The sequence below is a fragment of the Leucoraja erinacea genome, chromosome 2 (genome assembly GCF_028641065.1).
Source record: "Leucoraja erinacea ecotype New England chromosome 2, Leri_hhj_1, whole genome shotgun sequence".
Lineage (NCBI taxonomy): Eukaryota > Metazoa > Chordata > Chondrichthyes > Rajiformes > Rajidae > Leucoraja > Leucoraja erinaceus.
In genome coordinates this window covers 29289221-29303994 of record NC_073378.1, presented here as the reverse complement: position 1 = coordinate 29303994, position 14774 = coordinate 29289221, and the positions used below count along the sequence as shown (strand labels likewise).

The window sequence follows — 14774 nt, the reverse complement described above, 5'->3', positions numbered from 1 at the left end:
TCATCCTAAACTTCAGAGTGATACTAAGCTCTTGAAGCAATGGGACTGCAAAAATCTGGGAGACTAAAAACAAGGCTGAAAACCAAGATGTTATTGGGCAGCTGATGTCACGGTGTGCATGTGTGACTTATTTTTGAACCTTGCAAACAGAAACTCTGAAACCTGGCACAGCTTAGAAAGTCACTGCTTAGAAATACACCATTAAAGATAGCGTAGTTATCTTAAAATGCACCATTAAAATGCTCTTGAAGATAGCGGAGTTAGGGGATATGGGGAGAAGGCAGGAACGGGGTACTAATTGGAGATGATCGGCCGTGATCACATTGAATGGTGCTGGCTCGAAGGGCTGAATGGCCTATTCCTGCACCTATTGTTTGCAAGCCTCCTCTGGCACTACACACCGACTTCTGGTAACTTATCTACAAGAAGTTAAAACCCAAATCACACTGAAGACATTGAAACTTTAGAGACACAGGGTGGAAACAGGCCCTTCGGCCCACCGAGTCCGCGCCGACCAGTCCTTCCATATGACAATAGACAATAGGTGCAGGTGTAGGCCATTCGGCCCTTCGAGCCAGCATCGCCATTCAATGTGATGCTTGGACTTGGTGGGCCGAAGGGTCTATTTCCCTGCTGTATCGTTGAGTTTAGAGATATGATAAGGTGGCGCAGCGGTACAGTTGCTGCCTTACAGCAAATGCAGCGCCGGAGACCCGAGTTCGATCCCGACGACGGGTGCTGTCTGTACGGCGTTCTCACGTCCTCCCCGTGACCTGTGTGGGTTTTCCCCGAGAGCTCCGGTTTCCTCCCACACTCCAAAGACGTACAAGTTTGTAGGTTAATTGGCTTGGTGTACATGTAAAAATTGGCCCTCGTGTGTGTAGGAGAGTATTATTGTGCGGGGATCGCTGGTCGGCACGGACCCGGTGGGCCATCGGGCCCGTTTCCGCGCTGTATCTCTAAACTAAACGAAAAGATACAGTGTGGAATCAGGCCCTTCGGCCCATCGAGTCCACTCTATCTCTAAACGAAACTAAAAGATAATTGGATGAATGCAGTGCCACATACCACAATTTCACTTTTTGTGCAATGTCCTGACTCACCGACAATTACAACCCTTCGACTAATGACTGAAATAATTATACGCCCATTATATTTCTCCAGTAGTCAGTCGACTGTTGCCACCTCCGGATATTGTGTGGAGACTGGTGCCTTAAGGGCCCGTCCCACTTGTGTGTCATTTGCACGTAATTTACGCGACATCGTTTATACGTCACAACGCACGGTGCTCATTACGTGCGCATGGTGCGTGGTGACATAGGCAGTGACGCGCGGTCGCGTGGGGCACCCCAGGATTTTGGGATGTACAAAATCTTCTCACGCCATCTGCGAGATGCGCAAATAATGCCCAAGTGGGACAGGACCTCTAGAAACATAGACAATAGGTGCAGCAGTAGGCCATTCAGCCCTTCGAGCCTGCACCGACATTCAATGTGATCATGGCCAATCATCCACAATCAGTACCCCGTTCCTGCTTTTTGCCCCATACCCCTTGATTCCATTAGCCCTAAGAGATATATCGTACTGTTTTGGCTGGATTTTTGTATAGTTTAGAGATACAGCACAGAAACAGGCCCTTCGGCCCACCGAGTCTGCACCAACCAGTGATCCCCGCACATTAACACTATCCTACACACACTAGGGACAATTTACATTTATACCAAGCCAATTAACTTACAAACCTGTTCGTCTTTGATTGTAATCATGTATTGTCTTTCGCCTGACCGGCAATGAAGACGCTGTTTTTTACCCAAAAATAAGGCACGAAAATGTACCTGCGCCTTGGAGGCCGAAGGTTAGGTTGTTAGCCAAGACAATAGACAATAGGTGCAGGAGTAGGCCATTCAACCCTACGAGCCAGCACCGCCATTCAATGTGATCATGGCCGATCATTCCCAATCAGTACCCTGTTCCTGCCTTCTCCCCATATCCCCTATCTTTAAGAGCCCTATCTAGCTCTCTCTTGAAAGCATCCTGCCACCACTGCCCTCTGAAGCAGAGAATTCCACAGACTAACCGCCCCCTGTGAGAAAAAGTGTTTCCTCGTCTCCGTTCTAAATGGCTTACCCCTTATTCCCCTAAACTGTAGCCCCTGGTTCTGGACTCCCCCAAGATCGGGGACATGTTTCCTGCCTCTAGCGTGTCCAAACCCTTAACAATCTTATATGTTTGATGCTCTACCTAGAGCTTTTCAGCGTACTACATCCAGATCCAGAAGTGTCTCGACCCGAAACGTCGCCCATTGTTTCTCTCCAGAGATATGCTGCCTGGCCCGCTGAGTTACTCCAGCATTTTGTGTCTACCTCCGATTTAAACTGGAATTCTCTGCCACAGAAGGTAGTTGAGGCCAGTTCATTGGCTATATTTAAGAGGGAGTTAGATGTGGCCCTTGTGGCAAAATGGATCAGGGGGTATGGAGAGAAGGCAGGTACGGGATACTGAGTTGGATGATCAGCAATGACCATATTGAATAGTGGTGCAGGCTCGAAGGGCCGAATGGCCTACTCCTGCACCTATTTTCTATGTTTCTATGTTTCTAAACCAGCATCTGCAGTTCTTTCTTACACACACTGAGTTCGGTAAGTTGCTGCTTCTCTGTCAGAGCTTTCAGTCAGAGCTTGTTCCAATTATCAGCATGGACTCCGGGGGATACATACAGAAGCCAGAGTTGACCGTGTACGGAAAATGTCTGATCTCCCTGCCAGCACAGACTGCAATGAAAAATGGAAAGCAATACTCTGCAGCCAAGCATTTCCTGATCAGACCGTATGCTGTCTACTCGGGCTCAGTCCAAACCACCCTGCCATTTTCTTCACACGTTAGAGGTACAGCGTGAAAACAGGCCATGGAGGAGGGTTCCGACTCGAAATATCGCCTATTCCTCTTCTCCAGAGATGCTGCCCGTCCCGCCGAGTTACTGACTGAGTTCATCGCAGTCACGGTGGTGCAACGGTGGAGTTGCCGCCTTACAGCGAATGCAGCGCCGGAGACCCGGGTTCGATCCCGACCACGGGTGCTGGCTGTTTGTACGTTCTCCCCGTGTGGGTTTTCTCCGAGATCTTCGGTTTCCTCCCACACTCCAAAGAGGTACAGGTTTGTAGGTTAATTGGCTTGGTAAATGTAAAAAGTGTCCCTAGTGTGTGTGTAGGATAGCGTTAGTGTGCGGGGATCGCTGGTCGGCGCGGACCCGGTGGGCCGAAGGGCCCGTTTCCGCGCTGTATCTCTAAACTAAACTGTGTCTCTAAACTCCAGTATTTTGTGTCTATCTCTGGTATAAACCAGCATCTGCAGTTCCTTCCCACACATTAAATTCCACCTGTAGCTTTGCAATGTTTCCATGGACTTTACCACGTATGTAGTATAGTTTAGAGAAATAGCGCAGAAACAAGCCCTACGAGATTAATCCCTGGGATGGCAGGACTGTCATATGGGGAAAGACTGAAAAGACTAGACTTGTATTCACTGGAGTTTAGAAGGGTGAGGGGAATTTCTTATAGAAAGATTTAAAATTATAAAAGGACTGGACAAGCTAGATGCAGGAAAAATGTTCCCAATGTTGGGCGAATCCAGAACCAGGGGCCACAGTCTTAGAATAAAGGGGAGGTCATTTAAGACGGAGGTGAGGAAAAACTTTTTCACCCAGAGAGTTGTGAATTTATGGAATTCCCTGCCACAGAGGGCAGTGGAGGCCAAATCACTGGATGGATTTAAGAGAGAGTTAGATAGAGCTCTAGGGGCTAGTGGAGTCAAGGGATATGGGGAGAGGGCAGGCACGGGTTATTGATAGGGAACGATCAGCCATGATCACAATGAATGGCAATGATGGCTCGAAGGGCCAAATGGCCTCCTCCTGCACCTATTTTCTATGTTTCTATGTTTTGGCCGCGCCGACCAGCGATCACCTGTGCACACCTAGCACCATCCTGCACACACTGGGGACAATTGATTATGTACAGAAGCCAATTAACTTACACATAGTAGTAAACATAATAAATAACCAGAAGATGAGTAATTGTATTAGTTTGGTTTAGACATACAGCGTAGAAACCAGCCCTTGGGCCCACTCCGACCAGCAGTCACCCCGTACACTAGCACTATCCTACACACACTCGGGACAATTTACAAATTGCAGATGCCAATTAACCTACACAATCACCGCTGTGAACACCAGAATAAGTAAGAAGAAAAGTTCTGTATTTAATTTAGTTTAGTTTAGAGATACAGAGCGGAAAAGAGGCCCTTTGGACCAACGTCCATTCATCAAAATGCGGGCAGGTGGGACTGGTGTAGCTGGGACTTGTTGGCTGGTATGGGTAACTAGGGCCGAAGGGCCTGTTTCCACGCTGTGTCACTCTAGGACTCTAAGTGATTCACCAGACTGTCTGCAAAATATAAAGCATAATCGCTGCAGCAAATAGAATTACCAGGAATAAAACTGACTGGGATACCATCTGCTCGGTGTGTTTTGATATTGAAGCCAGCCAGACTGATGGAGTTTAACGAAAGAGATTTTGACCTAAAATACACCTACACGTCACGCTGCCTCGGGAAGCATCACAGCACGGTTTGGGAACAGCTCCGTCCAAGACCGCAGGAAATCGCAGAGAATTGTGGACGCAGCCCAGACCATCACGCAAACCAACCTCCCTTCCATCTACTCCATCTACACCTCACGCTGCCTTGGCAAGGCCAGCAGCATCATCAAGGACCAGTCGCACCCCCGGTCACTCCCTCTTCTCCCCCTCTCCCATCGGCCAAGAGGTACAGAAGTGTGAAAGCGTTCTACCGCTGCGCCACTGTTAGATGTTGGTAAATGTGTCCCACAGCGAGTATGTTGAGACTGCAAAAAAATCCATCCAAATTGGGAATCCCGTGCCAAGGATTAGGGTGGCGCAGCGGTAGAGTTGCTGCCTCACAGTGCCAGTGACCCGGGTTCAATACTGACTACGGGTGCTGTCTGTACGGAGTTTGTACGTTCTCCCCGTAACAGCGTGGGTTTTCTCCAGGTGCTTCGGTTTCCTCCCACATCCCAAAGACATGAAAGTTTGTAGGTTAGTTGCCTTCTGTAAATTGTAAATAGATGATAGACACTAGGTGCAGGATTAGGCCATTCGGCCCTTCGAGCCAGCACCGCCATTCAATGTGATCATGGCTGATCATCCCCAATCAGTACCCCGTTCCTACCTTCTCCCCATATCCCCCGACTCCGCTATTTTTAAGAGCCCTATCTAGCTCTCTCTTGAAAGCATCCAGAGAACCGGCCCCCACCGCCCTCTGAGGCAGAGAATTCCACAGACTCACCACTCTCTGTGAGAAAAAGTGTTTCCTCGTCTCCGTTCGAAATGGCTTAATCCTTATTCTTAAACTGTGGCCCCTGGTTCTGGACTCCCCCAACATCGGGAACATGTTTCCTGCCTCTAGCGTGTCCAAACCCTTAACAATCTTATATGTTTCAATGAGATCCCTTCTCATCCTTCTAAACTCCAGCGTGTACAAGCCCAGCTGCTCCATTCTCTCAGCATATGACAGTCCCGCCATCCCGGGAATTAACCTTGTAAACCTACGCTGCACTCCCTCAATAGCAAGAATGTCCTTCCTCAAATTAGGGGACCAAAACTGCACACAATACTCCAGGTGTGGTCTCACTAGGGCTCTGTACAACTGCAGAAGGACCTCTTTGCTCCTATATTCGATTCCTCTTGTTATAAAGGCCAACATGCCATTCACTTTCTTCACTGCCTGCTGTACCTGCCTGCTTACTTTCATAGACTGATAAACAAGGACCCCCCGATCCCGTTGTACTTCCCCTTTTCATCCCTTTTATGTGTAGGATACGGACTAGTGTACGGGGTGATCACCGGTCGGCACTGACTCGTTTTTAGACTTTAGACTTACAACGCGGTAACAAGCCCTTTCGGTCCACTAAGTCCACACCGACCAGCAATTACCCCGCACACCAACACTATCCTAAGCACGCTAGGGACAATTTTGTGACTTACCCAAACCAATTGACCTATAAACCTGCACGTTTTTGGAGCATGGGAGGAAACCAGAGAAAACCCACGCGGCCACGGAGAGAACATTTAGTTTAGTTTGTTGTCACGTGTACCGAGGTACAGTGAAAAGCTATTGTTGCGTGCCATCCACTCAGCGGAAAGACGATACGTGATTACATTCGAGGCCTCCAAAAAAGCCCAGACAGCACCTATACCTGGGTCTCTGGCACTACGAGGCAATAGTTCTCGTGTAGAATCATGAGAGGAATAGATCAGGTAGATTCACAGTCCTCTTGCCCAGGACTAAAGGGTCCGAGCTACAGGGAGAGGTTGAGCAGGCTAGGTCTCTATTCCCTGGAGCGCAGGAGAATGAGGAGAGATCTTTCTAGAGGTGTACAAAATCATGAGAGGAATAGATCGTGTAGACGCACAGAGTCTCTTGCCCAGAGTAGGGGAATCGAGGACCAGAGGACATGGGGTTTAAGGTGAAGGTGAAAAGATTTAATAGAAATCGGAGGGGTAATTTTTTCCACACAAAGGGTGGTGGTTGCGTGGAACGAGCTGCCAGAGGAGGTAGTTGAGGCTGGGACTATCCCAACGTTTCAGAAACAATTAGACAGGTACATGGATAGGAAAGGTTTGGAGGGATATTGACCAAATACGGGCAGGTGGGACTAGTGTAGCTGGGACATGTTGGTCGGCATGGGCAAGTTGGGCCAAAGGGCCTGTTTCCACACTGTATCACTCTGACTATGTCTACAACATAGAACATGTCTAAATGCCGATGCAATGCATAGTCCTACTGATAATGCTCTGTTTAGTTTATTTTCAGGCGTACCGAGGTACAGTGAAAAGCTTTTGTTGCGTGCTAACCAGTCAGCGGAAAGACAATACATGACTACATCGAGACATCCACAAACGTACAAACTCCATACAGACAGCACCCTCCGGGCGACAAGCTCGACAACAAAGGGCCGATGTTATTGTTCGGTAACGAGGGGCCAGGCTTGAAGGTGGGTCTTGACCCGAAACGTCGTTTTCTCCAGAGTTGCTGCCTGACCCGCTGAGTTATTCCTAGGAAGGAACTGCACATGTTGGTTTAAACAGAAGATAGACACAAAATGTTGGAGTAACTCAGCGGGACGGGCAGCATCTCCGGAGAAAAGGCATGGGTGACGTTTTGGGTCTTCAGACTGAGAGAATAGACGGTGGGGTGAACAGGAGACCTACCTTACTGGTGGGAGGGGTCCCCTCTGCCCCCCAGGTGGTCCTCTGTATGGACGGCGGTACTTGATAAGTCTCGTGTCCCTGTGGCGTGTGTGATATCGGGGCGGGGGGCACCTGGTAAATGCCCTGCCCCCCATGTTGAGGGGGCACCTGGTAGATGGGGTCGCGGTAGGGGCTGCCGCTGCCGGGCGGTCCCTGGCGGCCCACCGGGATCTGGTAGGCTCCCTGCGCCTCGGCGGAGGAGCCCCCCGCCTCCGAGCCTTCGTAGATAGGCCCGACCATCAGCTTGAGCCGGTTGCCGGGGGCGATGCCCTGTCGGCCGTGCAGCGAGCAGAGCCACCAGCCCTCCAGGCCGCCCGTGTTCTGCTCGATCACCGTCAGCACGTCACCCTTGCGGAACAGCAGCTCCTCCGCTGACTCGGGGATGTTGTCGTACAGAGCCTTGGCCATGTGGTTCTGGAGGACAAGAGGGATGTGGGAGGGGAAAAAATACAGCAAGAGGTTACGGCCTGGTATAGGGACAGCTCCATCCAGGAAATTCATTAATTCAATAGACAATAGACAATAGGTGCAGGAGTAGGCCATTCGGCCCTTTGAGCCAGCACCGCCATTCAATGTGATCATGGCTGATCATCCCCAATCAGTACCCCGTTCCTTCCTTCTCCCCATATCCCCGCTATATTTTAAGAGCCCTATCCAGCTCTCTCTTCTCACCACTGTCTGTGAGAAAAAAGTGTTTCCACGTCTCCGTTATAAATGGCTTACTGTTTATTCTTAAACTGTGGCCCCTGGTTCTGGACTCCCGTAAAATCGGGAACATATTTCCTGCCTCTAGCGCATCCAAGCCCTTAACAATCTTATATGTTTCAATAAGATCACCTCTCATCCTTCTAAACTCCAGAGTGTACAAGCCCAGCTGCTCCATTCTCTAAGCATATGACAGCCCCGCCATCCAAGATGGCAAGAAATGTGGACGCAGACCAGACCATCACACAAACCAACCTCTCTTCCAAGGGAAGGGTGCAAAAAAGATTTACGAGGATGTCGCCAGGACTCAAGGGTCTGAGTTATTGGGGTGGAGGTTGAGCAGGCTAGGACTTTATTCCCTGGAGCGCAGGAGGATGAGGGGTGATCTGATACAGAGGTGTATAAAATCATGAGAGGAATAGATCGGGTAGTCGTTTGCCCGGAGTAGGGGAATCTAGGACCAGAGAACCTAGGTTTAAGGTGAGGAGGAAAAGATTTAATAGGAATCCGAGAGGTAACTTTTTCCAAACACAAAGGGTGGTGGGTGTATGGAACAAGCTGCCAGAGGAGGTAGTTGAGGCTGGGACTATCCCAACGTTTAAGAAACAATTAGACAGGTAAATGGATAGGACAGGTTTGGAAGGAGATGGGCTAAACGTGGGCATGTGGGAGTAGTGTAGCTGGGACATGTTGGTCGGTGTGGGCAAGTTGGGCCGAAGGGCCTGTTTCCACTCTGTGACTGTGGAGGCCAAGTCAATGGATATTTTCAAGGCAGTGATTGATGGATTCTTGATTAGTGCGGGTGTCGGGGGTTATGGCGAGAAAGCAGGAGAATGGGGTTGAGAGGGAGAGAGAAATCAGCCATGATTGAATAGCGGAGAAGTCTTGATGGGCCGAATGGCCTAATTCTGCTCCTATCACATGAACTTATGAACTCATTGACCCTCCCCTTCCCAGCTCTCCTACAGCTCACTGTTTCCGCCTCTTCCTTTCTTCTTCCCGCCCCCCCCCCACTCCCACATCAGTCTGAAGAATCTCCACCCGAAACGTCGCCTATTTCCTTCGCTCCATAGATGCTGCCTCACCCGCTGAGTTTCTCCAGCATTTTTGTCTGCCTTCGATTTTACCAGCATCTGCAGTTCTTTCTTAAACACCTCATAGACTCGGATATATTTTCTGTTCACACAGCGGAGATGAGTTTAGAGTTACCCAGGCGGCACGGTGGCGCAGCGGTATTGTTGCTTAAGAACCTAAAAGTATTGGGCAGAACCAGAATATTTTCTCTGTAGGTTGTGAAGAGACCTGATCGAAGTCTACAAAGACAAGGAAGGCATGGAGGGACTGAGATTCAGGCCCAGTTGCACGAGGCACCAGGTAACAAAGCTGCTTCACAAGCTGACCAGTTGCATCGTGGCTTGGTTCGGTAACTTCAACGTCCAGGAGCGGAAAAGACTACAAAAAGTTGTAAACACTGCCCAGTCCATCCTCTGATCTCCCTACCATCGAGGGGATCTATCGCAGTCGCTGCCCCAAAAAGGCTGGCGGCATCATCAAGGACCCACACCATCCCGGCCACGCACTCATCTATCCGCTGCCATCAGGTAGAAGGTACAGGAGCCTGAAATCTGGTACATCCAGGTTCAGGAACAGCTTCCATCGAGGGGATTTATCGAAGTTGCTGCCCCAAAAAGGCTGGCAGTATCATCAAAGACCCACACCATCCTGGCCACACACTCATCTCCCTGCTACCATCAGGTAGAAGGTACAGGAGCCTGAAGACTGCAACAACCAGGTTCAGGAATAGCTACTTCCCCACAGCCATCAGGCTATTAAACCTGGCTCGGACAAAACTCTGATTATTAATAACCCATTTTCTGTTATTTGCACTTTATCAATTTATTGATTCATGTGTGTATATATTTATATCATGGTATATGGACACACTTATCTGTTTTATAGTAAATGCCTACTATGTTCTGTGTGCTGAAGCAAAGCAAGAATTTCATTGTCCGATACAGGGACACATGACAATAAACTCACTTGAACTTGAACTACTTCCCCACAGCCATCAGACTATTAAACACAACTTCAAACAAACTCTGAACTATAACAATTGCACTTTATCTGTTTATTTATGTGTACATATACGGTCTATGGTATAATCGACACACTGTTCTGTTCTGTATTTATTCATGCCTACTATATTGTGTTGTGCTGCAGCAAAGCAAGAATTTCTTTGTCCTATCTGGGCCACATGACAATAAACTCTCTTGACTCGACTTTTGACTTATTGCTCTTCAAGGTTGGTTAATGTTTAAGTGAAATCATTTTCTATAAGTGCAGCAATTAAGGCGCATTAGCCCAAGGCGTGGCTTGCAGAAACACTCATATCTGATTGCCGTCCACAACATGTTTTGAAATACGATTTACTTGTCACTGTTTGCCACTCCTTACGAGTTGAATCAAGACTTGCCATAAATTATTTTCATGCTCATATGCTGATTTAATGGCTTCCCACACAGTTTTGTTTAGTTTAGACCACAACGGTGGAGCAGGCGGAGGACTCTTATGACCTTAGTGGAGCATCACAACGGCTGGGAAGGCGGATGAAGGCTGCAGCAGAAAAGGGTCTCCGGTCGTCTTGGACTCCATGCCACTGGATCCTGACCCAGATCTGTCAAGGACTGTGGGGTGGCTGTCTGTGCACCAGTCTCCCCATGTTAAACAAAGTCACGCACAGGCGTCCACCAACCCTGGAGACACCCATGGTCAGCCACGACCGAAGGGAGCCTAAGAATTTAGTTTTGAGATACAGCGCGGAAACAGGCCTTTCGGCCCACTGAGTCTACTCCGCCATCCTATTGACTCCATCTACACCCCACGCTGCCTCGGCAAGACCAGCAGCGTAATCAAGGACCAGTCTCACCCCCGGCCACTCCCTCTTCTCCCCTCTCCCATCGGGCAAAAGGTACAGAAGTGTGAAAACGCACAACTCCAGATTCAGGAGCAGTTTCTTCCCAGCTGTTATCAGGCAACTGAACCATCCTACCACAACCAGAGAGCAGTCCTGAACTACTATCTACCTCATTGGTGACCCTCGGACTATCTTTAATTGGACTTTACCTTGCACTAAACGTTATTCCCTCACCATGTATCTGGAAACTGTGGATGACCAGATTGTAGTCATGTATTGTCTTTCCGCTGACTGGATAGCACGCAACGAAAGCTTTTCACTGTACCTCGGTACACGTGACAATAAACTAAACTGAAACATAATTGAGTTGGGTTAAATACAGGTGCTGTCACCCTCTGGTACAGTCAGCTTTAGATAGAAACTGATGAAATATGGAAGCTCATTTTTCCCTTCACACTTGTGTTGGTTTGAAGATGGTCCTTGAACTGAAACTCCAGCACTGTGTGAAACATCACATATCCATGTTCTCCACAGATGCTGCCTGACCCGCTGAGTTACTCCAGCACCCTGTGAAACATCACCTATCCGTGTTCTTCACAGGTGCTGCCTGACCCGCTGAGTTACTCCAGCACTCCGTGAAACATCACCTATCCATGTACTCCACAGGTGCTGAGTTACTCCAGCACTTTTGCGTCTATCCTCGGCCTAAACCAGCATCTGCAGTTGCTTCCTATTGCTTCGTCGACAGCTTTTTCAGATAATTGCACGTACATCTGCACATGAAGTTGTCCGACTGTTCCCACTGAGTGTGGTTAACCTGGGTTTTACCTGTGACAGTGTCAATTATCTGCAGCACTGTGCAAGTTGCCAGTCCATCGCACGCACAGCAAGGGCGGTCACGGTGGCGCAGCGGTAGAGCTGTTGCCTGACAGCGAATGCAACGCCAGAGACCCAGGTTCGATCCTGACTACAGCTGCTGTCTGTACGGAGTCTGTACGTTCTCCCCGTGACCTGCGTGGGTTTTCTCCGAGATCTTCGGTTTCCTCCCACACTCCAAAGACGTGCCGATTTGTAGGTTAATTGGCTTGGTAAATTTTAAAATTGTCCCTAGTAGGATAGTGTTAATGTGCGGGGATCGCTGGTCAGCACGGACCCGATGGGCCGAAGGGCCTGTTTCCACGCTGTATCTCTAATACTAAAACTAATCACCAGGCAATCTCTGCAGGTAATCACCAGCCAATCTCTCATCTACCCTTCGTACTTTCGTCCTCGAAACTAAGTTTGGTAACATTTAGTTTCGTTAAGAGTGATACAGCATGGAAACCGGCCCTTCGGCCCAACTTACCCAAACCGACCAACATTGTCCCAGTTACACTCATCCCACCTGCCAGAGGACATAAGGTGAAGTTTAACGCTAAGGGGAAAAAGATTTAATAGGAACCTGAGGGGTAACTTTTTCACACAAAGGGTGGTGGGTGTATGGAACGAGCTGCCAGAGGAGGTAGTTGAGGCTGGGACCAGCCCAACATTTAAGAAACAGTTAGACAGGTACATGGATAGAACAGGTTTGGAGGGATATGGGCCAAACGCAGGCAGGTGGGACTAGTGCAGCTGAGGCATGTTGGTCGGTGTGGGCAAGTTGGGCCGAAGGGCCTGTTTCCACTCTGTATCACTCTATGAATGACTCTGACTAAACAACTCCCTGTATCAACCCCCTATCAGTCTGAAGAAGGGCTTTGGCCCGAAACCTTGCCTATCTCCTTCACTCCATAGATGCTGCTGCACCCGCTGAGTTTCACCAGCATTTCTGTGTACCTTCCCTGTAGCTTAGTCTCTACTCAAGCCTCTAAATAGAATAATGGACTGAAGGATAGGATACTGGTAAAATTCATGTCCCTCCAAACCTGCCCTATCCATGTACCTGTCTAACAGTTTCCCTACTTTAACTAACTAGTCTAATTTAGTTTGGATGTACAGAGCGGAAACAGGCCCTTCGGCCCACCGAGTCCGTGCTGGCCAGCAATCCCCCGCACACTAAGACTATCCTACACACACTTGGGACAATTTACAATGATACCAAAGCCAATGAACCTACAAACCTGTGCGTCCTTGGAGTGTGGGAGGAAGCCGGAGCACCCGGAGAAAACCCACGCAGGTCACGTGGAGAAACCGAGACTTCACACTGAAAAAGGTCAACTGATCTCGGTCTGTAATGTTATGAAAATGGCTCATAAAGCTGCAAAATGGCCGCACTGTGGCGTAGCGGTAGAGCTGCTGTCTTATAGTGCCAGGTGTTTTAGAAGGCAGTGGAGGCCAATTCACGGGATGAATTTTAAAGAGAGTTAGATAGAGCTCTAGGGGCTAGTGGAATCAAGGGATATGGGGAGAAGGCAGGCACGGGTTATTGAATGGGGACGATCAGCCATGATCACAATGAATGGCGGTGCTGGCTCGAAGGGCCGAATGGCCTCCACCTGCACCTATTTTCTATGTTGCTAGGTTGAATATTGGGTTAACACATATAGGGCCTGTACCACTTTCATGACCTAATTCATGACCTTTTATACTCGTGGACATTTTTCATCATGTTGAAAAAAAGCCCCAACCTACTTGATGCCACGAGTACCTACGACTGGCATCACGGCCTACCTACGACCTTGTGGCAACCATGCTGCGAGTATGAGTCGAGGGCAAACTTGGCAGAGGTTGTGAATTAGGTCGTGAAAGTGAGACAGGCCCTTAAGAGATATCATTTAGGTAACTTAAATCTATATCTGATCTGTTTTGGATAGCATGCAAAACACAGCTTTTCACTGTACTTTGGTGTACATGGATAAACTTAAATCTATCTTTATTTAATAAGGAACTGCAGATGCTGGAAAATCGAAGGTAGACAAAAATGCTGGAGAAACTGAGCAGGTGCAGCAGCATCTATGGAGCGAAGGAAATAGGCAACATTTCGGGCAGACTCTCAACCCTATTCTCCTGCCTTCTCCCCATAACCCCTGACAGCCGTACTAATCAAGAATCTGTCTTCTATATATCTAATACGTTTGGGTGGTAAACAAACCAAAGCATTTTAGTTTAGAGACACTAAGGTAGAAACAGGCCCTTCGGCCCACCGAGTCCGCACTGGCCTACAATCCCCACACACTAAAACACTACCCTACACACACCAGGGACAATATACTTTTATTACAAAGACAGTGATTGGCAGATTCTTGATTAGTACGAGTGTCAGGAGTTACTGGGAAAAGGCAGGAGATTGGGGTTGAGCGGGAAAGATAGATCAGCCATGATTGATTAGTGGAGTAGACTCTCAACCCGAAACGTCACCCTTTTCCTTCCAGAGATGCTGCCTGCCCAGCTGAGTTACTCCAGCTTTTTGTGTTTATCTTAGTGGAGTAGACTTGATGGGCCGAATGGCCTAATTCTGATTAGTACGGGTGTCAGGGGTTACGGGGAGAAGGCAGGAGAATCCTGAATTTAAAATCCGAGCTAAAAACACAAGCTTAAAAACCCAAGCTTTAGAATCTAAGCTTTAGAATCTAAGCTTAAAATCGAAGGTAAAAAACTAAGCTAAAAATGACAATAATAATCTTAAACCTAAACAATTCAGCCAATTGCTAAAGAAGGGCTTTGACTCGAGTTTGGCCTTCATAACAAACAGAGTTGAGTATAGGAACAAAGAAGTCCTTCTGCAGTTGTACAGAGCCCTAGTGAGACCACACCTGGAGTATTGTGTGCAGTTTTGGTCCCCAAATTTGAGGAAGGACATTGAGGGAGTGCAGCGTACGTTCACAAGTTTAATTCCCGGGATGGCGGGACTA

The 14774-nt window shown here is 48.5% G+C and overlaps 1 protein-coding gene across 1 annotated transcript in view; it reads right to left on the bottom strand.

The window, feature by feature from the left end:
- nedd9 (neural precursor cell expressed, developmentally down-regulated 9) overlaps positions 1 to 14774 on the bottom strand; it is a 75147-nt gene that overhangs the window by 28587 nt on the left and 31786 nt on the right. Inside the window, exon 2 of the mRNA XM_055653978.1 lies at positions 7287 to 7739. Coding sequence (XP_055509953.1) covers positions 7287 to 7739 — 453 coding nt within the window. The remainder of the gene's footprint in view (positions 1 to 7286; positions 7740 to 14774) is intronic.